Source organism: Salminus brasiliensis, chromosome 6 (assembly GCF_030463535.1).
Source record: "Salminus brasiliensis chromosome 6, fSalBra1.hap2, whole genome shotgun sequence".
Lineage (NCBI taxonomy): Eukaryota > Metazoa > Chordata > Actinopteri > Characiformes > Bryconidae > Salminus > Salminus brasiliensis.
Window position 1 is genome coordinate 18102439 of NC_132883.1, and position 25992 is coordinate 18128430.

Genomic DNA, 25992 nt, shown 5'->3' on the forward strand with positions numbered 1-25992 from the left:
TGTCATGTATTTTTAAATACATATACAGCATAGAGATGGCATTTTATTGCCTAATGTTACTTTTTTCTAATTGAGTCTAATTTACATGTTCCTGTAAGTATGTTATCAAGAAAAAAAATGATAAAAAAATAGAAACCCTAAAACACTAGCATGATTACCCCAGTCCCGCAGTGGGCGCCAACAAATTTGATGTCAAATCTCTAGAGCTAGCATATCGGCCAATACAGACCTAAATACAGTACAAAGGTGAAACTATTCTATTCACTGTTTCCTACATGTACAAAAAATCAGATCCCTATGTACAGGACTACTGTAGGGAAAGAATTTGAGGAGGTAGAGAGTGATTTTGAACATATAGTTAGGTGTGACCATTCTGTGCGTCGCATAAATTCGAACATTGGTCTTCTTCAAAGAAGCTGCTTATGGGGACAGTTGTGGACACAGTGACTCACTCAGACTCAACCCCCCGATTTATACCAGGAAAAAAATATAAATAAAAAACTGCTGTAGGGTTTTTAACATCGCAGTGCTGCTGCTGCTATCTCTGAATCTGTCACACCCTCCAGATCAGGCAGTGGCTGTTTCTCTAAATGTGAGTGCAGTACATTCAGTCACAGAGTAATGAAAGAATAAACCCAGTTGTTAGTTGGCAATAACTGTATATGGGGTCCATTTAAGCCCAGTCTATTATTTCTATATTTTCTTTAAATACGTGACACTAAAAACTGGAAAAATACATGTGAAACATAAATCCACCAACTTTTCACTGCAACAGTTATGAAGATACCAAGACATGGGATACATATACACCAAACATATACACCAATATGCCATAACTTAAAAACCATCTAGTGCCACTAAAACCGCTCTGACCCGCTGAGGCATCTGAAGGGCTTTGAAGGTGTCCTATGGTATCTGGAACTAAGTTGCTAACAGCAGATCTCTTAAGTCCTGTTAGTTGTGAGGTGGGACCTCAATGAACTGCATCAGTGACCATTGGATGCCCATGACTGTTGCAATATGATCGGTTGTCCCTTCTTGGACCACTTTTGATATGTACTGACAACCTGCCTTTTTGGAGATGCTCTGATCTGGCCATCTAGCCATCATATCAACTTCAAATCAAAAAGTTTACTTTCTGTGAAAAGTCATATTTCCCACCCCTTGGCAGGTGCCACTGTAGACAATCAGTTCACCGGTTTTAATGTTATGGCTGATCGATGTGTTACTTTGGAAGCCATCATTCTTCTGATGCACTGTAATATCTGTTTCATCGTCTAGGTAACTGTCACACTTTATAAAAAAAAAGAATCATCTCCTTCCTTAGATATGACTCAAGTGAGAATATGACTCACTTATGAGTGAAGTGAGAAACCACAGCAGTGCTTGTAATCTTGTTTATCAAAGATGTGCTACAACTGGGTTTTGTTGGGGTTTTTTGTATGTCATCTGTGACTACACTCCTTCTTTCTCCTTCACACTGACGACTAGAAAAGTTATGCTCGACAACAGAGCATCGAAGCAGAGTCGACACAGTGAACTCCAGACGCTCGAGTTAGGGGATAACAGTCAACGAAGATTCGTTACGTCATTGAAACCCCAGGTTTAACTTTTTTTTTTATTCCCATGATGATACTGGAGAGCACAAAACATGTTTATCATTTTTATTTGTCATATGTGACATGTTTTAAAAATACATATATCTATAACAATGCACTTCGTCAGACGCCCACTTACCCAGAGTGTGTAAAAGTGTGTGAGACAGCGCCACACTCAAGAGTTTCCCCTCGAGAAAGAGGTTTTGATATTTGCATGATGATTAAGATGCATTTGTATGGATAATCTTTAACGGAAATATGATAATCAGAAACAGTCGTTGTAGGAAATTAAACTGAACACTAGGTGGCAGCGTGGAGCCAGGAGCCCAAATCCCCAAAACACTGAACTATTTTCCGATATAACTGCTTCAACTGTGTTAATGCATCGAAAAGCTTCGTGGTGACCATTATCACTACTGTTACTGTTAAAATGACTTTTTATTTTACTCTCGTGTAACGTTACATTTTGCTGGCTTAAACAGACACGCACACAGCACCCCATTCTAGGCCACTTCGTTAGCAAAGACCTACGTGGCAACGTCATTACGTCTGAACGTGCTATGTCATCGCCACCGGTGCACTTCCTTCATCCGGGTAGTAGATCTCGGGGTGAGTGTAGCTTCATTGTTGATACTCTTTTATACGTTTTAAGGTAAAAATCTAACACCTTTTAACTTTTAAAACGACCAGTTTGGAATAAATATGCCCGTCGATGTAAGAGCTGTTGTACACGACCGCCTTGCCGTGTCGTAGAGCTGTCGTTTATCTTCGTCCATTTGTGGGGTGCTAGCGATAGCTAGCTAATGTTGCTGCTAGCTGAGCTGTGTGTCGCTAACGTTGATTACTTCACTGAACCGAGGACGGGTTTTTACACACACTCGACTCACTGCTGAACTTCATTATTTCTAGAGTGATCATTCTTTCTCTTTGTTGTGTCCTGTGATGTTCTGCAGCTGTAGGTTTGTAGACCCTGCTCCTTCCTCACTGTGCAGTTGGCTGAGATGGAGTGGCTCCGGGGCTGTACTGGGAGGCTGTTGCTGCAGGTGCTGCTGTGCGGCTGGGTTTGGGGCTCCGAGCTCACCTTCGAGCTGCCCGACAACGCCAAGCAGTGTTTCTACGAGGACATTACAATAGGGACGAAGTGCACCCTCGAGTTCCAGGTTGGTGAAGTTGTCTGTACAGTGCAGCCTGATTGTCGGTCAGACTCGTTTTACCGCTTTGAAATAGGCCTGCAATGAGACGTGGCTCTTGTTGCAGTGTTTGCTCAGACGCTGCATGTCCGGACGTTAGTTGGTAGCTCATCTGCTGCAGAAACACCTGCCACTGCATTTCTGATAACACTGCTGTAAGGATTTGGTGGTGTTTAGTCACAAGAGCATTAGTGAGGTCAGGGAGCGATTAGTTCACAGACGCCAAACACAGCCACAGGCCTATGCTGGGGGCTTTATGGCCCTGTAGCTGATGCCTGCCATGGCATGGAGTGCATATCTCACACCCTAAAGTAGCTAAGTTTACTTAAGGGTTTGTGTATATTTCTTTGACATGTGGTGTACCAGTAACAGCAAAATCTTTAATCTAGGTGGCATGTCGGAAATATAAGCAACACAGTTTCTTCTTAAGAAATTTTAAGGAAAACTAGAGATGTTGAGACATCTGTCTGATACTGTAACATATGGTTAGTTACCACAGATTATTACCACCAGACAACTTCGACGTCCGTTTTTCTTCCATGTAGAATTGTGCAGAAAGCCGGTTGAACACATTTTTAAAAATAAAATGGGCATCTGCATCAAAAAAACAATAAAATTATTGTCTATAGTAAACTTATTAAATGGTAAAAAAACAGGAGAATCCCAGGAGTGTTGCCTTAATGAAATGAAAAATAAATATATATATTTCGTTTAGGTCGTGACTGGGGGCCACTATGATGTTGACTGTCGCCTGGAGGATCCGGACGGAACAGTTCTCTACAAAGAGATGAAGAAGCAGTATGACAGCTTCACTTTCACAGCTGGCAAAAATGGCACCTACAAGTTCTGTTTCAGCAATGAATTCTCCACCTTTACCCACAAGACTGTCTACTTTGACTTCCAAGTTGGAGAAGACCCTCCACTCTTCCCCAATGAAAACAGAGTGACTGCTCTCACTCAGGTATGTTTTTTTACAGATCTCATAGTATTCCTTTTAAGGATGTGCTGGAGTGTGCGAGTTGGCAGAATTGAATAGCTCATCAGAGGAAGATTTATTAAAAAAAAAAAAAAAAAAAAGGCAACGCAGTACTTAATTAGTCAGAATGCATGTCTCTTCATAATCTCTTGATTTTTGTGCACTTTGTTCTAGTAAGCTCTAGTATGTGTGTGTTTAATGGTTATTTTCTGTGTACTTTGCTGAAAACGTCCCTGTTCCTTGTATCTGCACCTCTGCACCCTGTCTCAGATGGAATCTGCATGCGTCTCCATCCATGAGGCCCTGAAATCAGTGATCGACTATCAGACGCACTTCCGTCTGCGGGAGGCCCAGGGCCGCAGCAGAGCAGAGGACCTCAACACCAGAGTGGCTTTCTGGTCCATCGGCGAGGCCTTCATCCTGCTGGTGGTCAGTATTAGCCAAGTCGTTCTGCTGAGGAGCTTCTTTTCAGACAAGAAAACCACCACGACTCGTGTGGGATCCTAACGGCCCTAGGTCACCCTTGATTTCAGTCACTCTCTTTACACACATGGGACTAAAGGCAGCCGCAGTTGTCCTGGTTCATTCACTATTTTAGAACTCCATACTCTGTACGATTATTTAAAGATGTTCTTGTTTGGCCTCGCATCTTTTAGCCCTGCGTATGGATTTAGGTTTGATATCCGCCAAGTGATATTCTCAATGCTAAGAAGTAAACGTCTTAATTTATTATAAGTTAGTGTGTGTTTAATTTTTTTACACTGTAAGCAAACAGTCAAGGTATGTTCTGTTCTATTGGGGAATTGGAGATCTACTTAACACACACTTAGCTTTTCAAAAATTGTAAACTGCTGATGGTGCACGGTGCTTAATCACACAACAGTGGTGGGATTTCACAGTATTAGGCATGTTGTAATAAAAAAAACAACTTTGTTCAGAAAGAAGAATATCGGGACTTTCAGTTCCATGAAAAGAAGGTAATTTTTCTTATGTCTTCTCATGTTTTGGTTTTGCTGTGTTAAATCACACCCATGTGTTACCTTGGTGTAGGCACATGTACTCCTTTTTTTTTTTTTTTTTTTTTTTTTTGTCATCTGCTTGCTGGTGCTCAGCTGTTACATTCTTAAAAGACATTCATGGTGTAGGTTGACTTAATCTCTATATTTACAAAGCAAAATATTGAAAACAGGCATTTTTAAAAGCTCAATAGTCCTAGTTGTGTAGCAATCAAAAACTAGTAGGTAGCCAGAGATTGTCTTTCATTTTCAACATTTTCTCATTTGTTTGATTGTGGTGTGTTTTCTCCAAAAGCCAACCTTCACTGAACATGCAAAGACACTCCAAAAGGTTTACTATTCAGTTAAAGAGCAATGACTGTGTGTAGGATCTTAAAATCTTTGCAGAAGACTACTCTCTTTTCAGGCACCTGACTGCAGACAAGACAACAGTTGTCTCTGGTTCTATCTCTGGTCTTTTGCTCCCAAGGAACCATGTTCCAGCAGAGTTCAGCTGTAATCCCAATTAAACATACCTTGCTTTTGGCATGCAGGCATTCTTGAGAACTTTAATAAGGTACATCAGATGACCGCCAGCGGAAGATTGGTCGTTCTTGGAGACTGCAGAGTCTAGCCCCATTTGGGCTCCATCACCATTGCAGAGTATGGAGCTTCTCAGCAACAGTACACAAAAGGATGTCAGAAGCACTGGATTTTAGTGAGTAGAGTCATTGGATAAAAGCAAAGTTAAATACATTTCATACAGCAAACGATCAGCCGTCTGTGATACTGTGAGTTTCATTTGACTCAAAAATGTATAAGCTGCTGCCAGAATGTGTCAAACACTACAGCCCATATGCTGAAAGGAAGCTCATACAACAGATTTCACAGTAGTCTCCTTATGGCGAAACATGAATGTAAGGAAGGCTTAGGACTGCAGCAGAGCTACCTCCACTCTAGAGGAGTCTTTCATTCTGGCAGTAGTCATTATTTTTATAATCCAACAAACATGAGAATGTAAGTGAAACTAATTCTGGTAAGCAACTGGTCAATTGGTTTGATCAGTGATGAACACCTACAGCTTGTGGGATCAATATTTGGGCTAAAAATATAAACTAGGCACAAAAAGGGTGTAATCTCGGTTTTAGGCAACACAAATGATTTGGCTAAGTGTGGGTTAAGTGGTAAACTACATATTGCTGATTGTGTTAGTTGCAGTAGTATATGCTCATAGTTGCTTTTTCATACAACAGCTTCACATTATGTTTTTCTGGAGTCTTCATGGTTTTCTTCACAGTTTAATTGTACACTGGTTTATTTCTGTGAATCTAATTGTACACAAATCTATTCAAAACGTATAAATGAGAGCCCTTGTCTGCTTCTTTACATCAACAGCCACTTTGTGGTATGACAGTGAGTGATTTCTAGTGTACATAAACAATAAAAGTTGAGCTCCACATTACCCTCATTTCTTGGTCTCCTTCAATGCTTTTTGTCCTGCATGAGCTGATTCTATACCTGACCGCTAGGGGTCAGAATTCACCAGTGAAAAAACGGTGTCTGACAAGACGCCTCATTTCTAAGACATTACCTTCTACTATTACCTGCTCTAATAATTACAAGTAATTAATAAATATATAAGTTAAACAATATTTATAAAGTTATTAATATTCCTTTATTATTCCTATTATTTATATAAGTATAATTTGTGTTCATTGATGTTTAAATATTGAAGCACTTTGGGGCAAATGCCTATTTAAACTTTACTTAGCCTCAGAATTAGTTTGAGCTCCTATTATTTGCAGTTATTCCTGAGTCTTACCGGATGGAGCTGCTGTCCTCTCGGTGTCCTCGGCAAGTGCGGTTAGAGCTGGCTGAAGAGGCGGTAGCTGGTCGGCTGCCGTTAGCAAGCTAGCTAGCTTTTAGCCCAGCACCCGCTCGCTGCCTGGGGTTTGGCCAGTTGACCTGTAGAAAAGTGGCCCTTTCTAAAGGGTAGTTAGCTACAGTCTGTGTTGGAGAGGAGATGGTAAGATCCAGAGATTCCCTAAGTTTAGCGTCCTTGCTTGAGAAACACCTAGCTAGCTAATTCTCCCGAAGTGGCCTTTGCGCTTTACCGCGTGGTAGCGTTAGTTTCGCAGGGCTAGTCGTCTGGATGTAGCTCGTTTTGAGAGCGTGAATAAAATCCGCCAAGACCTTTTATGAACTTTTATTTGGGGTTTTGGTTATGCCGATTTTTTTTTTTTTCAGTGAAACGATCGTGCTAACAGTCTCCACGGTATGTCGGGACCCCTCATTATTTAGCTAGATAACTGCCAAGGTAAAGATTAGACATTATCAGTCTTATTTGCTTCTACCTGAGGTTTATGCTTAGTATAACTTCATATGCAGTCTTTCATAACTTAATTACATTTTAGTAGCTAACTTTCATAACTGAGGTTTTCCAGCCGTGAAGCTGCACCCCTTCTTAATGTAATCGTCGTGACTTCCCCAGCCCGGTGTTTACGTTCACGTAGGCATTGCGCCGAGGGAGCCCCTTCTGATTGGCTCAGCCTGGTGTCGGTATCAAACGGGGCGGGAGAGACTCCGCTTTAACAGAGAAGCTACCGACGAGCCAGCGCAGATGGCAGAACACACTGCGTTCACCGTAGTGGGAATTAAAATGAGTGTCGAGTCAGGACACTAAGCTAAGGCAGAATAATCATAGTCGCGGAGCTGTTTGGACTCTATAAACGAAGCCGAAGAGAAGAGAGAGAGTGAGAGCTGTACTCCTGTTCAACGATAGCGCCGTGAGCTCGCTCAGCTCGATCGCGCTTCAGCTGGCCGACCAGTTGGCAGCAGGAAGCAGGAGAAGCGGGGGTGGACAGCAGAGCCGTGGAGAAAATCCAGCAGGAGGATTTCTTTCCTTTTTCTATGAAATTTCACGACGCCTTTGGTCATGAACAGCGTTTCGACAGCGGTCGTGGGTTTCTGCGTCTTCGTCTCGTCATGATTGTGGTAACGTTAGTCAAGTGAGGTGTGAAAACCGAGAAGCGGATTTAGCTGCGAGCGACGTCGAGGACCCGACGACAAAAAGGTAGGTAGCTAACGTTACCAGTCGGCCAGTTTGAGCCGTTTAATACCTAGCTAATGTTAGCAAGTGGAGGAAAGCCGTTACACTTCTCGGTTGTTAGATACCGTTTTCTGTGGCGCTAGAATGAACGTAGCTAGGACGTTTGAACTGGTGTAGATAGCTCCTGGGTTTTGTTAGTGGTGTTCTGCTATTTTTGGGTCGGCCTTAAAAGCAAAACAGGCACAGCTAGCTAGCTAGCTAAGCAGCTTAGCCAGTGTTGGCTAACCAGTCACATTGTGTTTGAGGTTACTGTTAAGTCCGTTAGCTCCTTCAGTCAGCTAGTTACAGTTGGGTACAGATTAGGAAATGACAGAAGTACGTCCAGGAAAGGAAAGTGATGTTTGGATTTATTTGTCATTATCATAAACCGCTGGTGTAGCTAGCTATACAAAGTCCTGAGGCTAGCGGCTCCTAGCTGTTTGGCTAACTTGCCCTGTATCACTGTAACGCTGAGGTCGTGATTGCCCACGACAGACATGTTCACAAATTAGCTAGCTAGATACCTTCACGTCAAGGTCTGGAGTCTGCTTACTTACTTGCTAGCTAGCTCTCCTTAAATAATGTCCATGTAGGTAACACATTTTAAAGAGAAACCTGTAGATGTTTGGGTAGAGAAAATCCACTTACTGTAACTTTCTTTGTGTTCATTTAGGAAGAAGGCAAGCAACCAAATGCAATGGATTTAAAAACTGCAGTGTTCAACGCAGCCAGGGACGGCAAGCTCAAGCTACTGCAGAAGCTTTTGGAGAATAAGAATGACAGAGAAGTTACCAAGTTGATGTCTGAAAAGACCAATGGGGCCACACCGCTGCTGATGGCTTCGCGATATGGGCATCTCGATTTGGTAGAGTACCTCCTGGAATGCTGTTGTGCACCTGTTGAGGTTGGAGGCTCTGTCAATTTTGACGGCGAGACTATTGAAGGAGCCCCTCCGCTGTGGGCCGCTTCGGCAGCCGGACATTTGAAAGTTGTGCAGTCTTTGCTGGGACACGGTGCCTCTGTAAACAATACCACACTAACAAACTCTACCCCTCTGAGGGCAGCCTGCTTTGACGGCCACCTTGATATCGTCAGGTACTTGGTGGAGCACAAAGCGGACTTGGAGGTGGCCAATCGACACGGCCACACATGCCTCATGATTTCTTGTTATAAGGGCCACAAGGAGATCGCTCAGTTTCTGCTGGAAAAGGGTGCTGATGTTAATAGGAAAAGTGTCAAAGGTAAGGGCAAACAGCAGGCTGTTTATGCTTGGTATCGGAAGGGAATGAAGATTTTGCTGTAGGTTTTTCAGTGGTATCAGTCTTTCTCTTTCTTTCTCATTCTTTCCCTCCCCCTTTTTAAGATTGACTGATTTGACCATAGTAATTTACTTCAGTTGAACTTTCTGTTTGATTGTGTTTGAGTTTGCTGTACGGTAATGTCTCATTTTACCAGCCTGTCTTTGTATTCTGTAGGTAACACTGCCTTACATGATTGTGCTGAATCCGGAAGCTTGGAGATCATGAAAATGCTTCTGAAGTATGGCGCCACGATGGAGAAGGACGGTTACGGAATGACCCCGCTTCTCTCGGCCAGTGTCACTGGGCACACAAACATAGTAGATTTCCTCACACAGCACCCTCAAACAAACAAAATCGAACGGATTAATGCTCTGGAATTGCTAGGTGCTACTTTTGTTGACAAAAAGAGGGATCTTCTAGGAGCTCTAAAATACTGGAAGAGAGCAATGGACATGCGATACAGCGACGCCAGCAACGTCCTAGTAAAAGCCGAACCTAAGCAACTTATAATGGCATATGATTATGCCAAGGAGGTTGGTACCATTGAGGAGCTGGACAGTTTGATTTCGGATCCCGACGAGATGAGGATGCAGGCTCTACTTATTCGAGAACGTATCCTCGGCCCTTCACACCCAGACACATCATATTACATTCGCTACAGGGGAGCCGTTTACGCGGATTCAGGGAATTTTGAGAAGTGCATCAATTTGTGGAAGTATGCTCTGGACATGCAGCAGAACAACTTGGACCCCCTTAGTCCCATGACTGCTAGCAGCCTGCTCTCGTTTGCTGAGCTCTTCTCCTTCATGCTTCAGGACCGAGCGAAAGGCCTGCTGGGAACGTCCGTCTCTTTCGACGACCTCATGGGCATCCTCAGCAAGAGCGTGCTGGAGATTGAGCGAGCTATGAAACAGCCCCACCCGGGACCCGACCCCACTCAGCTTAGTAAGGCACTTTCCATCATCCTGCACCTCATCTGCCTGCTGGAAAAGGTCCCATGTACCGTGGAGCAGGATCACTTCAAGAAAGAAACCATCTACAAGTTCCTCAAGCTGCAGCCATGTGGTAAGAACGGTTACAGCCCCCTGCACCTTGCGGTAGATAGGAATACTACGTGCGTGGGGCGCTACCCGGTCTGCAAGTTCCCCTCTTTCCAGGTGACCTCTATTCTGTTGGAGTGCGGTGCTGACGTGAACTGTCGAGACGAGGATAACAACAGCCCTCTGCATGTAGCCGCCTCCAACAACCACCCTGACATCATGAACCTGTTGATTGCATGCGGAACGCACTTTGACAGCACCAACTCCTTCAAACAGACTGCCTGCGACTTGCTAGATGAGAAGGAGATGGCCAAGAACCTGATCCAGCCTATAAATCACACTACACTACAGTGTTTGGCTGCCCGGGCCATCATAAAGTACGATCTCACATACAGGGGAAATATCCCAGAGAAGCTGGAGGCATTTGTGCTGCTACACAGATAGTGACTGAGAGGAACTACAGAGTTTGATGGGAAAACGTCTTGGAGTCAACAACACGTTTTAAGTACCTCCATGCTCTTCGTGTGCTGTTTGTACAGAATAAGAAGTCTAGCACAGACATTGATCATAGATTGATTCTGTTCTGTGGGCATGCCTAATATTTTTAACAGATCCTAACCCTCAGATGCTTATTTCTTGCTGTCTAAGTCTTTTGCATTTCTGCCTGATCCTTCTGCTTTGTATTTCCCTCCTCAATGCAAAGGTGGTGGGACCTGTCTGATTTGATCTTCATTTTCCTGCTGGTATCTGGACACAATACTGTTCTAATACTGCTGTTTTCTAAAATTCCTGGTTATGCCCTCATTGCATTTATTTTTATTTTTTTGTAGAGTGGAATGGAATGCACTCATTACTCCCTTCAAGCATAAAGAAGCTTTATGATGTGATTAATGGTTGCAAATACCATAAGTGCTTTATTTCTCCTATGCACAGCCTATGATCTTGCGACTGTTCTGTGTTACTGGACTGTGCCACTGTTTTGTAACTGCCTGTTTTATTTTACGTTTGTCATCCTCTCCACTCCTCCCCCCTTCTTAAATCTTCCTTAACTTCACATGCAACTCAGTAAGTAAACCTGCAGCAAGAGAGCAGGAGCGATTGAGGATTTCTTGAGTGATCATGTATTGAGCTATAAAGCCTGGACATTTTTCAAAGCTCATTTGCGAGGACCTTTGAGCTCCATGGTTTTAAGGCAAGCTATAAATTTGAGACAAAGGTTGGTTCCATCTTCTTAATGCACAGCATGTAGTTAAGTTATTGTAGTCTTCTGTGTCTAACCGAGGCCGGGATCCATGGATCTGCTTTACTGGAACTTCTTACTCCTGTTAACATTTGTAATTTGAGGGTGTACCTTTTTTGTAGTGGAGTTCTGCGCTCATGTTTTATTCCGGCTACAGTTGTGCATTTTGAAAACAAGGGCTTTTCATACTTGAGAGCACATTTCACAAGCAAAAGAAACAAATGTACATTACTAGCTACCAGAGAAATTGCACTTTATTGCAGTGGCGTTTGAAAATTCCTTTTACAACGGCTTGTCATGTTGTCCTCAGAGCATATTTAACAATAAACCTCTGTTGCACTTCTCTTTTAAGCATTATTATTGTGTTTCATGCCAGAGGAGCAGTGGGCATTCATTGGAGATCTGCTCTGAGATTGCTGTATAATTTTAAGCCAGGTGATTTCCAAGCTCACGTCACTTTCCACATTTCCTTGTAACGCAAAGTATTTGCGCAGTCATTAAAGGTACAAGGCTGAGTCACGATGGCATGTGCACATTACGTTTACATTGCAACACTTACGAGCCGGTCCAACCCTTAGACTTTGAACCAGACCGGGTGTTTTATTTCCTTGTTTTATTTCCTTTCTTTCTTTTCTTTTCTTTTGGCTCTTTTATCACCAGATATACATATAACAAGTGGCATAATTTAAGCTATACTGTAGCTTCCAGTACATGCGTTTCCCAAAATCATGTGAGATATCAAAATGTAACAAGTTAGACTTGTTTGCCAAATCACAACACTTGCCATGTGCTTTTTAAGGGCCTTTTGTAGTATTGTTATGTGGGCACACCCTCTTGTGAATCACCAGTGGGTAAAGTCTAGCCTCTATTCTGTCGGCCCTTCTCTTTTCTTTCCTATTTTAAATTTATTTTCGACATGTGACGCTCAACCTACTTCTGTGGCGTCTTTAAATAACCTTGAATAGCCCCACTGCAAATGTGTCCTACATGCAGGCACGCACAAGCGCTTTCTCAGGTGATGGATCGTAGCCTGCGAAACTGTCTTTAATGTCAGGTGCAGAGTCTAGACGTTATCGCTCCTGTATTATGATGCATGGCCCATTAGAATTTTATTACCGTTTAATGGCCATCACATTTACTAACACGCGCCCCATGCGTGCCATGCTACTCAACCGCACTGCAGTTCTCAAGCACATGCGGTTCTCTTAACAGCAGAAATGTGCTGTAATGACTGGTGGTATTGTTTTATCAGATGCGATCTTGATGGCATGGCTGTGTGTTTTTTTTTTCCCCTATGGCCCTTCTTAACAGCCTGACCCTTTACGTAAGAGAGCCTGTGTGCTATCCTTTAAAAGGAGAGGGCAGCGGGGTGAGCGCAATGAACTTGATACCCGGCACATGTGGACCTCAGACAGGCAGAATGTTAAGGTGGGGATAATCGTATTGGACTGCACTGACAGTTTAGCCCCACAAGCTGCCAGAAATCCCCCCCACCCCCACGGCATCACCCGTCCAACCTGCCCAAGTCAACTGTGAAAACAACAGATATTTATAAGGCTGCATGTAGTAATGCTGTATCTCTCGTCTACCCAAATAAATCCATGCTCCAGCAGGGACTGTATAACCGCTCACAATTGTGTTTGCATTCGTTGACGAGGCCTCAGGTTTCCAGATATGGAAAAATGTCTGTCGAACCTAACTTTAAAGAAGATCAACTGAAATTCCCTTTATAGAGAGACCAGGGGTATTTTCACTGTTATAAACATACATACTTTTTTTTTTATTGTAATGTTAAAAATATAAACATTGCCTGGGTTTTGTTGTCACATAAGCTATAGGCTGCCGTTCTGCCTGTTAGCATTCGAGATAACTTGTGGTCAGTGACGCAGGCAAGCAGCTGTTTGCTTGGGATATGAGAGAGGTTCACTTTCTATAGCCTGGCAAGGGCACTTAACCACTGGGATTTATGCAGTGGTGTACATTACTCTACGTTACATTGCCCAGCAAAGCCGTGCTGGAAGATAGAATATGAATGCTGGAACAGCGACGTGTCATGTTTCACCTAAAACCCAATTTAAAAGCAACAGGCGTCTCTTTACTGGAATAGCCGAGTCTGTAGAAGCAACATGGTCTCAGTGTTTCTGTACACAGTGTAAAACAAAAAGATGGCCCAACATGTAACCACTGAAATCCAACCTCTCTGACTTACTCGATCAAAAATATGCACCTTTGGTGGTAACATTTGGATGCTGATTTTTAATAAAGCTAAAAACCAACCTGTTTGAATGGGAAGTAGTGGAACAAAGTAATGTGGTTTAACAAGTCTTTTTTAAGCCTGCTGTTGACAGGCTTTTCTTCCAAGATGGTATGCAGAACTTGACTGAAGCTTCTTTGAATATAAAAGCAGGATTGTTATTTTTATTCATTTGACTCCATTTCAGTCTTTAGAATTCATAAATTATGAATTCACAGAGCATCAGTTGAACCATATGAGTATCGCAGCCCTTTTATACACATAACCCGGATTTCAGAAGGCCATACAAAATGTAATACAATGTGGTCACAAGGCAATACTGCTACTCAGTTGTTGTTTTTTATAAATGAAAGGTAGTAGACGGTGAGTTAGTGTAAAATAGCAAAGCTCTATCAACCACAGAGGAGGGGATTTTCTAGAAACCACCCTTGCAAAGACGGAGACTGGGAGAACATCAAACTACAGAAAAGACCAGCAGCACTAGCTGTGGCCCTGCTATCTTTAGCAGGGGGTTGCAATCAGAACTATTCCCTGTGGAAATACTTTATGCAGTCCTGCCTTTCAGCCAATGGGAATTGGTATAAAGACATTGTGAATATTTGAATAATGAGGCTTCTTGTTTCTCTCAACCTAGACTACAGTTATGTTTATATGGCCTTCAGGTACCTTTCTGGGGAAAATGATCTGAGAAGGAACACTTCTGTATTTCATTGCCCATACAGTACTCTTCAGTGCTCATGTTTAAGAGACTTTTCAGAAACCGAAAGGCTTTCTGCAGAAATGCCATTATAATGAGTACCTAATTGCATCCCACTGTGGTGTCCTAATAGTCACAAGCGGGATTTTTGCAGTTGTAAACACCCAGTTTGGTGATGCGTCATGAAGGAAAAACTGCAGGTGTTTGGGCAGACATGTGATGGTGACTATGCTTTTACTATGTGTCTGACACAGTGGGCTCATTTCGTCCTTCGTCAGGGGAATCTCAATGGTTGTATGGTGTGTTTACGTATTGCTTGCTGGGTACTGTAGTAAAAGAACATACAAAGACATGAACATAATATGGAAATGCACATTCAAGCAAACAGCTGAGGCTGAGGCCACAACAACCAACAACAAACTACTAAGAAACCTTTCAAGTGTTCTTGCTCTTCTTGCTCTTACGACTTCTAGAACTCCCATAACACCAGAATCCAGGATGGCTTCTTGGGACATATCCAGGGAGAAAGTCTTCCAGATGCCGTTTGCCTGGTATGGGGTAGCAGTGAAAGGTTACTGACCTATGTGGAAATTCTGCAAGGTAAGATGTGGCGAGCAAAACGTGTGCCATTAGCGAGACTTGAATTTCACTGACACAACCAAAACATGAATAACCTCTTGCACATATGAGCATGTGACCTATATGTTTGACAGAGCTGGTTTTAAGAGGGAAATCTTTAACAGGATTCCATAAACACTTTATTTTCTAAGGTCTTAAACTGAAATCCTCATTAATAGTCAAGTCAAGTCAAGTCAAGTCAAGTGGGTTTATTGTCATTTCAACTACATACAGAGTACACAGTGAAACGAAACAACGTTCCTCCAGGACCATGGTGCAACATAGACAGTGCATACAAAACACAAGTGCAACACAAACAAACAAGTGCGGACAGACAACACAACACAGTACAGACAGAGGATAATAAATAATGACGGTAGTGTGCAAGTTGTGCAATGTGCGATAAATAGAGTCCAGTGAGGTAGTAAAGTTATTAGTGCAAATGCTTGTGCAAAAAATGCTTCCCATGTTATCTGGGATAAATAGTAGGTAGCTACCTAAAATAAGATTCAAGAAATTCTGACCAAAACCTATATAAAATATCCACAGTAATTTTATCTGGTCCTGTGCAGATGTACATGGTTTTACCTGGAACATTGTTTGCTTAGACATTTGATTTCTGCACAAATACCCTTCCAGGAACCGACTGTGCATGTGACTCAGGCTTACACACACACAGATCACTGCTGCTGGACATAACAGCCCTTTGTACTTTATGTACACATACATTAATCTTTAATAATCGTCAAGCACTTTAAATCATAATATTTGGATATCAAGGGTCGTAAACTTTGTTTAATACTGTCTGACAAGCTAGCAAACAGAGTGCAGACAACCTCAAGTCACTCACTGTATTGGTTAGACCATATTTCCCCCTGACTCGTAATTACTTGTTTTTAAACTGCCACGGTCTGACCATGCGTTCTGTTTAGTGCATCAGCTTGATTTATGAACATCAGCGGAGACTTAGTAGCGTCCAGTTATACTACTTATTAATAAGGGCTTAGTTATCAATGAACATATGTTGGTAACAGGCTTGCACATGTAAGCACATGTGACCCTGCTAAAAAAAAAAAAAAAAACAGCCTCCACCTCAAGCTGGTAAAGATGGTTGAACAGCTTAGCTCTTGACCAGCGTATGGCATGTTTTTGTTGAGTTTGATGGTTTACGAGCTTCTACAAGCATGATCAACCTGACCTGGACAACCAGTATGACCTAGCTTAATCATGCGGATTGACCAAAATAAAACACACTATGCTGTTCAAGAGCTGGTTAACCAGCTAGCTCTTCAGCATAGGGTATGTTTTGGCCTGGATGACCAGCTTTTCAACCAGCTTAGGTTAGGCCATGTGAAAACCAGCTACCAGCAAAAGCTGGTCTTGAGCTGGATTTTTCGTTTACGTTAAGATTGTCGATCTGGATATGGTTTATTACCATCACTTTCATAAAATATGTATAGCAACATTCAGATTTGAAAGCATTTCAGTGAAGGGACATGTAAAGATGCCAATATATGGCATACACTGTCTATAAACACATACATAAGCTTAGGCCTAAAGGTTAGAATAGTGGGCTTGAGACTGGTAGGGTGCTGGTTTGCTCCCCCTTGACTTGCATCCACAGCTGAAGTGCCTTTTAGCTCACTACCCTATTCACTAGTGTGAGTGTGTTCACACTAGGCTAAATGAAGAAGTTGGATTCTGTTGAATTGCTGTGCGATGGTGTTATACAGTGTGTTTCATCGTCTTGCTATTGACGTTAAATCACTGAGAGTTGGCTACCGCCAACCGATGTGATTCTTTTGTGTAGTGTAGTGAATAATGCCGCAGTTCCAGTGGTAGACTAGCCTTCAACTCCCTGGCCAGGGCAAGATACGCCAGTCCTTGGGCAAGACTCCTAAAGCGACAGTCACCGACCTGTGTAACATGACTCCAGTGTGAGACAGATGCCAAACCTCTCTCACTGCCTGATCTCAAGGCTTGTTTTGACTCACCCCTGCCTGTGGTTAGAGTGACCTCAGGCAGAGGTTGGGGCACACCAAGTCTCTAGGCACGCACACACACTGAAATGCACTTTGGGATCACTTTCAGTCTTACCCTAGATTCACACAGCCATGATGTGCCAGATCCCCGGGGCCCGTCTCTCTCCAGCTACGGGCCTGTCACATGTCGAGACGGAGCGTGCTTAGGTTTCACTCAGGGAGGGGCAGCAGGGCGTCAGCAGAACGCGCTGTTACTGGCCGCACCTGCAGCCATAAAAACAAAAGACCTGTGGAGCAACGGCACAGACAAAAACTCGCCAGGAGCGATTTCGCAATGAAGGCCTATAATAATGAACAGCAAGCTTAGGATTTTTTTTATTAGGTCTTCAGTATCCAGCATTATTGCTAACGTTAGCTTCGTTAGCTGCATTGTCCAAAATCGCTTTGTGTATCCCTCCACCTTCATTCATTCACCTGCAACCTAACAACACCCGCCATCACACAGGACGGGACTATTTCTCCTCGCGGAATGTTAATAAATATTCATAATTGGCACACAAGCCAATAAATATCAACAGTGTCAATTTCCGGAAGTTTATTAACTTATAAATATTAATATTTATTAAATATTATTAACAACTCGGTATAGTATCTCTACTATTTTATCATAAAGTAAGGTAGTATGTACTATGTAGCTAGTGCGGTGTGTGAGGAACACGGGTCCCCGAGCCATGATGGAATTAATATAGGCTACCTTCTGTTTGCAAAATTAGTAAACAAGTAAGTAAATAAATACAGAAAAGGTCTGAAAATAAGTCAAAAACATTCAGTGCGTGTCGTCTCTTTAATCGTAGCACATGCTGCCTCCATCGCTCACGCCTTCCCCTCACATGCCCAGGCGCAGGGAATTGCAAACTATTTTTCTGTGCCCACAGGACCCGTTTCTATTTTGGTTGCAAAGATAATTATGTCTTCGCATCAAGGGGATAGGCTATCCCAAATCTTTTCACAGTAATAGCTCTGCTTCTATTCTCAGCTGTCTGATTAGTTTGTTAGCTACATCGCGTCGTTAGCATTGCTTGAAGGCCATGAGGTTCTACAAATTCTCATGAGACAGAACTTGACCAACAAACTCATACATTCCCTGCAGACACGACCCCCTGCATGTGTGTCACTGAACACGAAAAAAAACACGTCAGGTTTCTGTCACAGTACATTGTTTTGAGGGGGTCAATAATAATGTCTAATAACTGGACCACATCGCGGTAACCACAGCTGACTTGTCGGCATCGGTGCTGTGGCAGAACTGACGGCAGCGCGCGGCGTCGCGCTAAATAAAGTTCAGTGTTCAAAACCCAAGCTGGTTACCATAGCAACGGCAGTTTCCAACACACAAACACAGGCGTGTTTCTAGTTCGACTTAGCTCGCTCGCTATTTTCTCGCTCATAGGAATTATTAAAAATAATATCTACATGAAAAGACTACTTGTGGAAAGACTACAGGAAATCTATGGGTACTAGAAGAAGTTAGTGTAGTGGTAGACAGCTCACGTTTTAGCCGAGTAGGCTAGCGCTAGCTAACGGCTAATGAGCCGCTACAGGTCTCCTGACCAGCTAGCCAGCCTGAATACGATCGGAACGGCACTTAGCATAAGTTACTGTTTACACTTAGCTAGCTAGCTACTTTTCTAAAGTAAAAATGTCCTAGCTAAATATTTTAGTAACTAGATGCTGAACAGGGCAGATATTTAACACCCGTGATCTCAAATATCAGGTATGTGATGATACCTGTGGTCTTAAACTCGTAGCTAGGCTAGCATAACTAGTGGAATTGTTTTGGTGCTAGCACTATATAAAAGCATTTAAATCAAAATGTCTAGTTAGTTATATAGCTAGAACAATATCCAGAAGGTTTTCCACTAAGAAATGCTACAAGTGGTTCTTTTGATCGATATGTTTCTATGTAGCTATAATCATTGCTTTTAATGAAGACCCCGCCTGTACAGACTGTACTAAACAACAGACTTGTCTTTCAGTGTTTCAGAAGTACGTTATCTAACTAACTTCATCATCGACCACCTTTCACTTCAGACCCCAAGAGACGCAGCTCTATTGACCTTTAGTTGAGGACATGAGAGAAAACATGTGTCTGCCTTTTTTAATATAGCAAACATGTTGGAAAATTAGGGTCTATATCAAGAATACTGTAGTCACAAATCTGACAAAATGCACAGCTCAGAGGAAAGAATCACTGTGGCAAAAACAGCCGAATTCCTCAGAAAAGCAGAACATCTGAGAAAACTGTGAGTGACTATGACAACCATAAACCAGAAATACAAAAAAGTCAGAAGATTCAATGTTGAGAATGTTGATTTTTTTTTTTACTTATGTAGAGTATATGCATATATCTCTGTGCAGAGCTGATAAACATGAAAAAGAAAGGAAGTGGAATAACTCCAGCAGAAAGAACAGCCTTAAAGAGTGTTTCTGCTGCTTGGAGGAGCTTGAAAACAAACTTAACAGTGAACTCAAGACTGAAAGTAAGTTGTAAAATGAATTCAGGCTGTTTTTGATATATGTTTACATTAAGGTAGCATTTGTACCGTGTAGAAAATGCCCAATTATTTAGTTTTGATTTTTGATTTTGATCATTTTCTTTATTGTGTACTGTTCTTCTGTACCAGTAATAAGGGTTCAGCAGCAACTGCAAAAAATCAGAAATGGTGTCTACAGGTTCCAGGGGCAGCTGAGTGATGTGAAGCCTTCTCCTGATTGTAAGTAGACATAAAATGGTGCCTATTTTCAAAAATGAATAACCAAAAGATGTGGGCTTTTCCTGTTCTTGCAATAAAAACTAACGACTGTATGTGTTAAATGCCAGTGATAGAAAAATTAAAAGACGTCATGAGTGAGATTGAAAGGTCTGTCACCACTTTTAGAGAAGAACACCATCAAAGGTATGATTACATTTAAAGAGTTGATATCAACCAAATGTTCCTTCTATATGTCGTATATTAATATGGTACCAATGTTATTACATATGCCTATCTGTCTGTTCACCCCACAGCAGTTAACCCCGTCTGTTTCAGACGTGATTTTGTGGTTAGGCAGAAAATCAGAACAGATTATTTGCATATATCAGGTTTAATGTCCCTTAAAATACTTGAGATACTGTTACTAATTATTTTTGTGATATACTGAAAACGTGACTATAAAAACAAACACGTCACACAGTCGTTTTGCTTTGCTGGCTGTCTGAAAGGGACTTTAAAGGCACTGTATCAAAAAACAACAAATAGAGGTTAGGTAATGTTCATTTAAAATTTAATTATCTTATGTCTGTATTATGTCTGTTTTTGTATGTAAACTCGTGCAAATGTTTAAAAAATGATGACAGATATGACAGACAGGGTATGGACACTTTGAAACACTTCTGGTCATAAGATAAATTGTGTAATTAAAAAGTAAATGCAAAAATCATTGTCCTTTGAGAAAAAGTCCATTTAATTTTCTCAACTTTGCAGCTTTGAGGAGCTTTTAAAAGAGGAAAGGATTTGTTGGCAGGAGATATGTGCCTTTGAGAAGAAGATTGACGCTTGGTCGTTATCTGCAAAGAAAGACAGTGAGTTTCCCATAACTTCCAAGGCAAGGCTGTGCATGGACAAAAAAGGGAAAGAGGAGCTTCCTATAGAGGTGACAGCCCTGGAAACATTCCTACATCAGACTGGCGGGAAGCTGGGCGGCTGGGACCAATATGACCACCAGAGTTTCCTGAAAGTGTGGACCAAGCATCATGGAAAACCCTCATACAGGAAAGAGGTTAGGTTTTATTTACCAGGCAAGACTACGGAGGACATACGACTGCATGAGGACTGGTATCTAGAGCTCTGCCATCTCCAGGAAAAGAAGAGAGAGGTGAGAATGTGTTTCCGACCCTTGTTGGAATTACTTATAGTGTAAGGATGTCCCAGTCAAGTTTTTTTTCTCTTGATCCCGTTATATTTAGTCTAAATTGCAGTGAAGTTGGTCAAACCAACCAAATTTAGCTGAGAAACGTTAGGCTCCAAATGACTGTAATGGCAATCACTCTATTTTCACTCTGTGTGACACTCTGACCTGAAAGCATTGAGACACCTGTTCATTCATTGTTTCTTCTGAAATCATCGCTATTAAAAAGAGTTTATCTGCTTTTTAAAAGTAACTGTCTCCACTGTCCAGGGGTGGCGTGCTGCTACTAGATTTTGCATTGCTGTGATTGCATTTAGCGACCAGAGTGTTAGTGAGGTCAGGATGTTAGATGATCACCTCCCCAACTCATCCCAAAAGTACTGGATGGAGCACCAACCATCATTCCAGAGCACACAGTTTCACTGCTCCACAGCTCAATGCTGGGGGGCTTTATACCTCTCTAGCCCACACTTTAGGCATTAGTCATGACACCAGTAGGTTCATGTTTATCTCCTCTAGAGAGTCCTATTCTATTGGCAGTACTTCTCAACATGGACTAGACAAGCTGTGTGTGTGTGTGCATTTGCATATACATATTCATATACATATACATATACAGAAGTAGGTGAAGACATTCCTTAGAAGGGATGTCCACCAACCTTTGTACATGTGGTGTATGTTTTGTTTACAATGGTCATTTCACCATGTGTTAAATATTGTCGTATTTGAAGTTACTCTAACATGCATGTAGAGTTGCTTCCTCTATTCTCTCGGGTCAGAAGGAGCTCTTAATGTGGAGTGTCTTTCCACAATGGGTTTAAATAGACCAATGTCAGATGAGAGAGGCTTTATATAGCGAACAATGGTGTTAAATAGCCTCGATGAAGAACTGCCATTGGATGATGAACATAGCTTTAAATGTATATTGGCTACAAATTCATATTTATTTTCTAATAACCATTTAGAACAAGCATAGTACACATCTGAGCTAAAGCTAATGCCACTCACTACAGAGGCTTGTTTGAGGTATAGACTTTCTGGTCTGTGATATAGATGTGATCTGCTCAGTGACATTCTTGTCCAACTCCAGGCATTGCCACATACAGAGACCATGAATTCATTCAGATATGCTCAGATCTGCTCTGATATCGGTGTTGCTGACCGTATCAAGCAGGCTGTTGTTCTTCTGGCAGGCCATCCAGAAATGGAGAGCCAAAAGGGAAAGAGCAAAGGAAGCCCGCCTGCAGGACCATGAGGAAGAGGCAGAGAGGAAAAAGCGCGAAGCTGCGGCTGTGGAGGCCCAGCGCCTTAAACTAGAGGGGCAGCGCAAAGAGGCGGCCGTGCGCTTGGAGGCCTGGAAGAACCAGCGCAAGCAGCAAGAGGAACAGCAGGAGGAGCAGAGGCTCAGAGAGGAGATCCTTCAGAGGAAACGACTGAAAGAGGAGAGGCGGAGGCAGCTAGAGGTCAAGCTGACTATAGAGGCTCACATCAGGCAGAAGAAAGAAGAAGAGGAGCTGCAGCTTCTGGAGAAGGAGGAGCAGGAGAGAGCAGAGATGGACGAGAGGAAGAGACTGGCTGCTGAAGGCATCAGACGCTTTCAAGATAGAGTGAGTCCAAAATGTAAAGAATTGCTGTAGATGTTTCCTTTCTACTTCATTTTTTGAGTAGAGTGGTAACTGCTTCTTTTTTTACCATTAAAGGATCTACACAAGTTAGAGACGAAACTGCAGGAGAAACAGGCCAAAGAGGAGGAAGAGGCGGACAGGCTGAAGAAGCAGGCTAAGCTAAAAGAGAAGGTGATATAAAGGCCTTATGAATCAATGAGGAGAACTAGTGTAGGAAATTGTACAGCTTTCTGTAGTAATACCTCATGTTTTGGGGTTTTAATCTGGATGAAATCTCTGCAGGTCGAAAGCAACATTAGCAGAGACCCTTCAAGACTCTGGAAACCAACCAAAGGATGGGAAGAACATACCAAAGAGATTGGTCCAACAGGGGGCGGACCTGTATATCAGATGTTTCATAGGTATGCATTTGACGGTTTACATAATAAAAGTCCTAATTATTGCTGGACCATGTTTTTACTTATAAAAACTAGGAGTAGTAAGTTCATTGGCTTAATTCCTCTTCTACAGGGCAGTACCAACCTGGAGACAGGACCTTTGAGATTGTTTTCAACCTTCACAGAAGATCCAGACAAGCTTAAGCCATATGTGTTTGTGTAAATGTATAATCATGTAAAAAATAAATTCGCTTTTATTCGCTTTTAACATTTTTTACACATTTTTTTTTGCCATTTTAGTTTTTATAATGACAATGTGTGTTTTTAACACTGTGATTTTCAGTGTTCAGTATGTTAAAGTGAGCACTCATAGAATAAATACTCTTTTTGAAGATGCCTGTAAAAGTTGCCCTTGCAGTTCATAAGGGAAAAAAATGTTAGGGCTGACATCTGCTAGGGCTACAGTCTAGACCACCTTTTTCGAGTCCAAGATGACTAGCTGTGATCAAGTTTAGATGAGAGTGAGACAAGTCTAAGATTTTACTAACTTTACTAGTGAATCCAGTGCTTAGAATTCTACACATTACACAGTATCTATACTAAACAAGTGCCTTAAGTTAATTATATAATGCGTTTTATATATATATATATATATATATATATATATATATATATATATATATATATATTCTGTATTAACAGGAGTTTATTTTTACATTTTTGGATGACAAAATTGAGGAAATTGTAAAATAAATAAATAAATAAAACGCCTACATACAACAACTCTTCATCAGTTTGTTGTCCAGTACTTTACATGACCTGTATCATTCATTTCATGTTGGGAAAAGAAGAAAATGGCTGTATGTGGTTAGTTAATGTTCTTCAAATTTGTAACCATTGCTGTAATTTCAGTGTTTTTTGAGCTCACCTGTGCTTTTACTTTACTTACTAATAAAGTAACAGTAGTTTTTTCTTAGTATGAAGTTGGGCTTGTTTCCAGGCCATGCTTTCAACTTCTTAGTTATTGCAACTCTAGCTTTGAATTTGGAGCACTGTTCTCTTCCTTTGGCAAAACTACTGACCGAAACACCAAGGTCACCAAGTCACTTTAAGTCTTTTAAAGGTATGAATTACAGTTAGAGATGCTACATTTCTAGCAAAATAAGTAATTAAGTCATTTTTGGATCTATAAAATAGGTTTTAGGCTGACTGTAGCTCTAAAGCCAGTCTGAAGAGTGGTTTTGTATTGCAGAGCACCGAGCATATATTTCTGTGATGAAAAAGGAATCAATAATGTATTACACGCCGGTGAATCTGTGGCCTTTGCATCGACCTTTTAAAAAGCTTAGACATACTTCCTGTAGTTTTTCCTAGCAGACGAAACTTGCGTTCTTGGGCTCAGTGTGTGGTGTCATGACCTTGATTTTGACAACTCATTACTGGCAAATGAGAGAGGTTGTATTGACTGAGAAAGTGATTTCTCAGAGAGAATTCTATTTTTAATGCTCGGACAGCGCAATGCTTCTGCTGTGAAAGGTCAGGTTATGAAGAGACAGCCAATCAAAGGGGGGTTGCTTTCATTTTAGTGTTTATTCTCAGAAACCTCTTGAATATGTAAATGCTTATGAGGAAGTGACAGATATTTAGCCTATGCTCTAAACAAAAATAGTTCTGTGTTTTTTCCCTTTACTAAAGATCACTTGAAAATCACTCCTTTACGTGTTCATGTGAGTGATGAAAAGTGATGGAAACAGGCATGGCACGTAATCTATGTACAGAAGTGGGAAGTAACTGGATCCATTGACTCAAGTCAAATTTGACTACTTTTTAAAATTCTGCTCAAATGTTTTGCGAGGAAAACAATGCACAATATGCATTTTATATTCTAATTGTCTAATATAATAACATAATAATGCATTTCAACTATGTTAAGTCAGTGATGGCATCTGTACTGCTTTTTGATTGCTCACACCTCTCACTTTGAGGTTCAGCAGATTATTTTAGGCCAAATGTGTGTCTGAGAAAAGAGCAGACAAGTCAGAAAGGCGTACCTTACACAGCTGATAGATTTTGGATAAGTACTTTGTAGCTTTTGGACCGGTAGCCTTTGTACTTTTCAAAACTAATAAAGTAACAGTTGTTTTTTCTTAATATGAAGTTGGGCTTGTTTCCACACCATGCTTTTGACTATGGTTATGTGGCTATAAATGTGGCTCTAGCTATGAATTTGGAGCCGAGCACACATCTGTTCTCTTCCTCTGGCAAAACTACTGACAGAAACAATTGGGGTTTTAAGGCGTCTACAAGTGGAAACCAGAAAATGTGAACAACAGTATATATATATATATATATATATATATATATATATATATATATATATATATATATATATATATATGTGTGTGTGTGTGTGTGTGTGTGTGTGTGTGTGTGTGTATGTATCAAATACACAAACACTTCTGCATTGCCATTATAATATACACTATTAGGGACCTTCTACAAATATTTATGGAGGGAAAGTGTTTATGAACATTTGCACAACAGTGTGGCAAAACTCAACATCTGCATTTAACCCAGCTGTGACAGTGAACACACAGTGGTGGGTATGTGTTTTGATCAAGGGCACCTTTGCCATAAATGCCAGTCCTGGGGATCAAACCATCAACGTTCCAGTGCCAAGCCTGCTTCTGTAACCTGCCATGGCTGCCCTGTAGGTGTATTTCATTTTTAATTACTTTTTTCAGTTTGTTTCCTCATTTTTTCATTAGATTAGATTTGTTTATCCTTTTTTTCTGAGGGTCAAATAGCAACGTTTTAATGGCCTGAGGGCTAAAAGATAAACAAAGAAAATCTATTCTTAAAATAGTTCTTAAATTTCGTAATTAGTTTTTAATTCTTTTTTTTGTAAAATACTTAAACATACACGTTTAAGTATACATGTAACATAATTTTTAGGTTATAAAAAGAATAAAAATATGCTTATTCTCTCATCGGGTGCAGGGGTAGGCTAATCTGTCGCCTGTCAAAACCAGAAAATAAGAGTCCCCACAGCACGAAAAAGTT

At 41.4% G+C, this 25992-nt stretch overlaps 3 protein-coding genes across 4 annotated transcripts; all 3 read left to right on the forward strand.

Moving 5' to 3' along the window:
* Window positions 1-2153: 2153 nt before the first annotated feature.
* Window positions 2154-6221, forward strand: tmed7 (transmembrane p24 trafficking protein 7). Its single transcript, XM_072680966.1, has 4 exons — window positions 2154-2207; window positions 2552-2758; window positions 3504-3749; window positions 4035-6221. Exons 2-4 carry the CDS (start codon window positions 2600-2602, stop codon window positions 4269-4271), a joined length of 642 nt encoding a protein of 213 aa, XP_072537067.1. The 5' UTR covers window positions 2154-2207; window positions 2552-2599; the 3' UTR covers window positions 4272-6221.
* Window positions 6222-7339: 1118 nt separating this feature from the next.
* fem1c (fem-1 homolog c) lies at window positions 7340-11779 on the forward strand. Its single transcript, XM_072681897.1, has 3 exons — window positions 7340-7832; window positions 8521-9088; window positions 9323-11779. The coding sequence occupies exons 2-3, from the start codon at window positions 8545-8547 to the stop codon at window positions 10630-10632; spliced, it is 1854 nt and encodes a 617-aa protein (XP_072537998.1). The 5' UTR covers window positions 7340-7832; window positions 8521-8544; the 3' UTR covers window positions 10633-11779.
* A 6583-nt stretch (window positions 11780-18362) lies between these two features.
* Window positions 18363-23691, forward strand: LOC140557456 (coiled-coil domain-containing protein 112). 2 transcript variants are annotated; one of them, XM_072681898.1, is made up of 10 exons: window positions 18363-18753; window positions 19016-19282; window positions 19398-19519; window positions 19664-19753; window positions 19861-19936; window positions 20504-20894; window positions 22121-22534; window positions 22628-22723; window positions 22835-22953; window positions 23063-23691. In XM_072681898.1, the coding sequence occupies exons 2-10, from the start codon at window positions 19206-19208 to the stop codon at window positions 23091-23093; spliced, it is 1416 nt and encodes a 471-aa protein (XP_072537999.1). In that variant the 5' UTR covers window positions 18363-18753; window positions 19016-19205; the 3' UTR covers window positions 23094-23691. The 2 variants fall into 2 exon arrangements, with proteins under 2 accessions (XP_072537999.1, XP_072538000.1); XM_072681899.1 differs by lacking the exon at window positions 18363-18753 and having other exon boundaries at window positions 19233-19282; window positions 19373-19519.
* Window positions 23692-25992: the final 2301 nt, after the last annotated feature.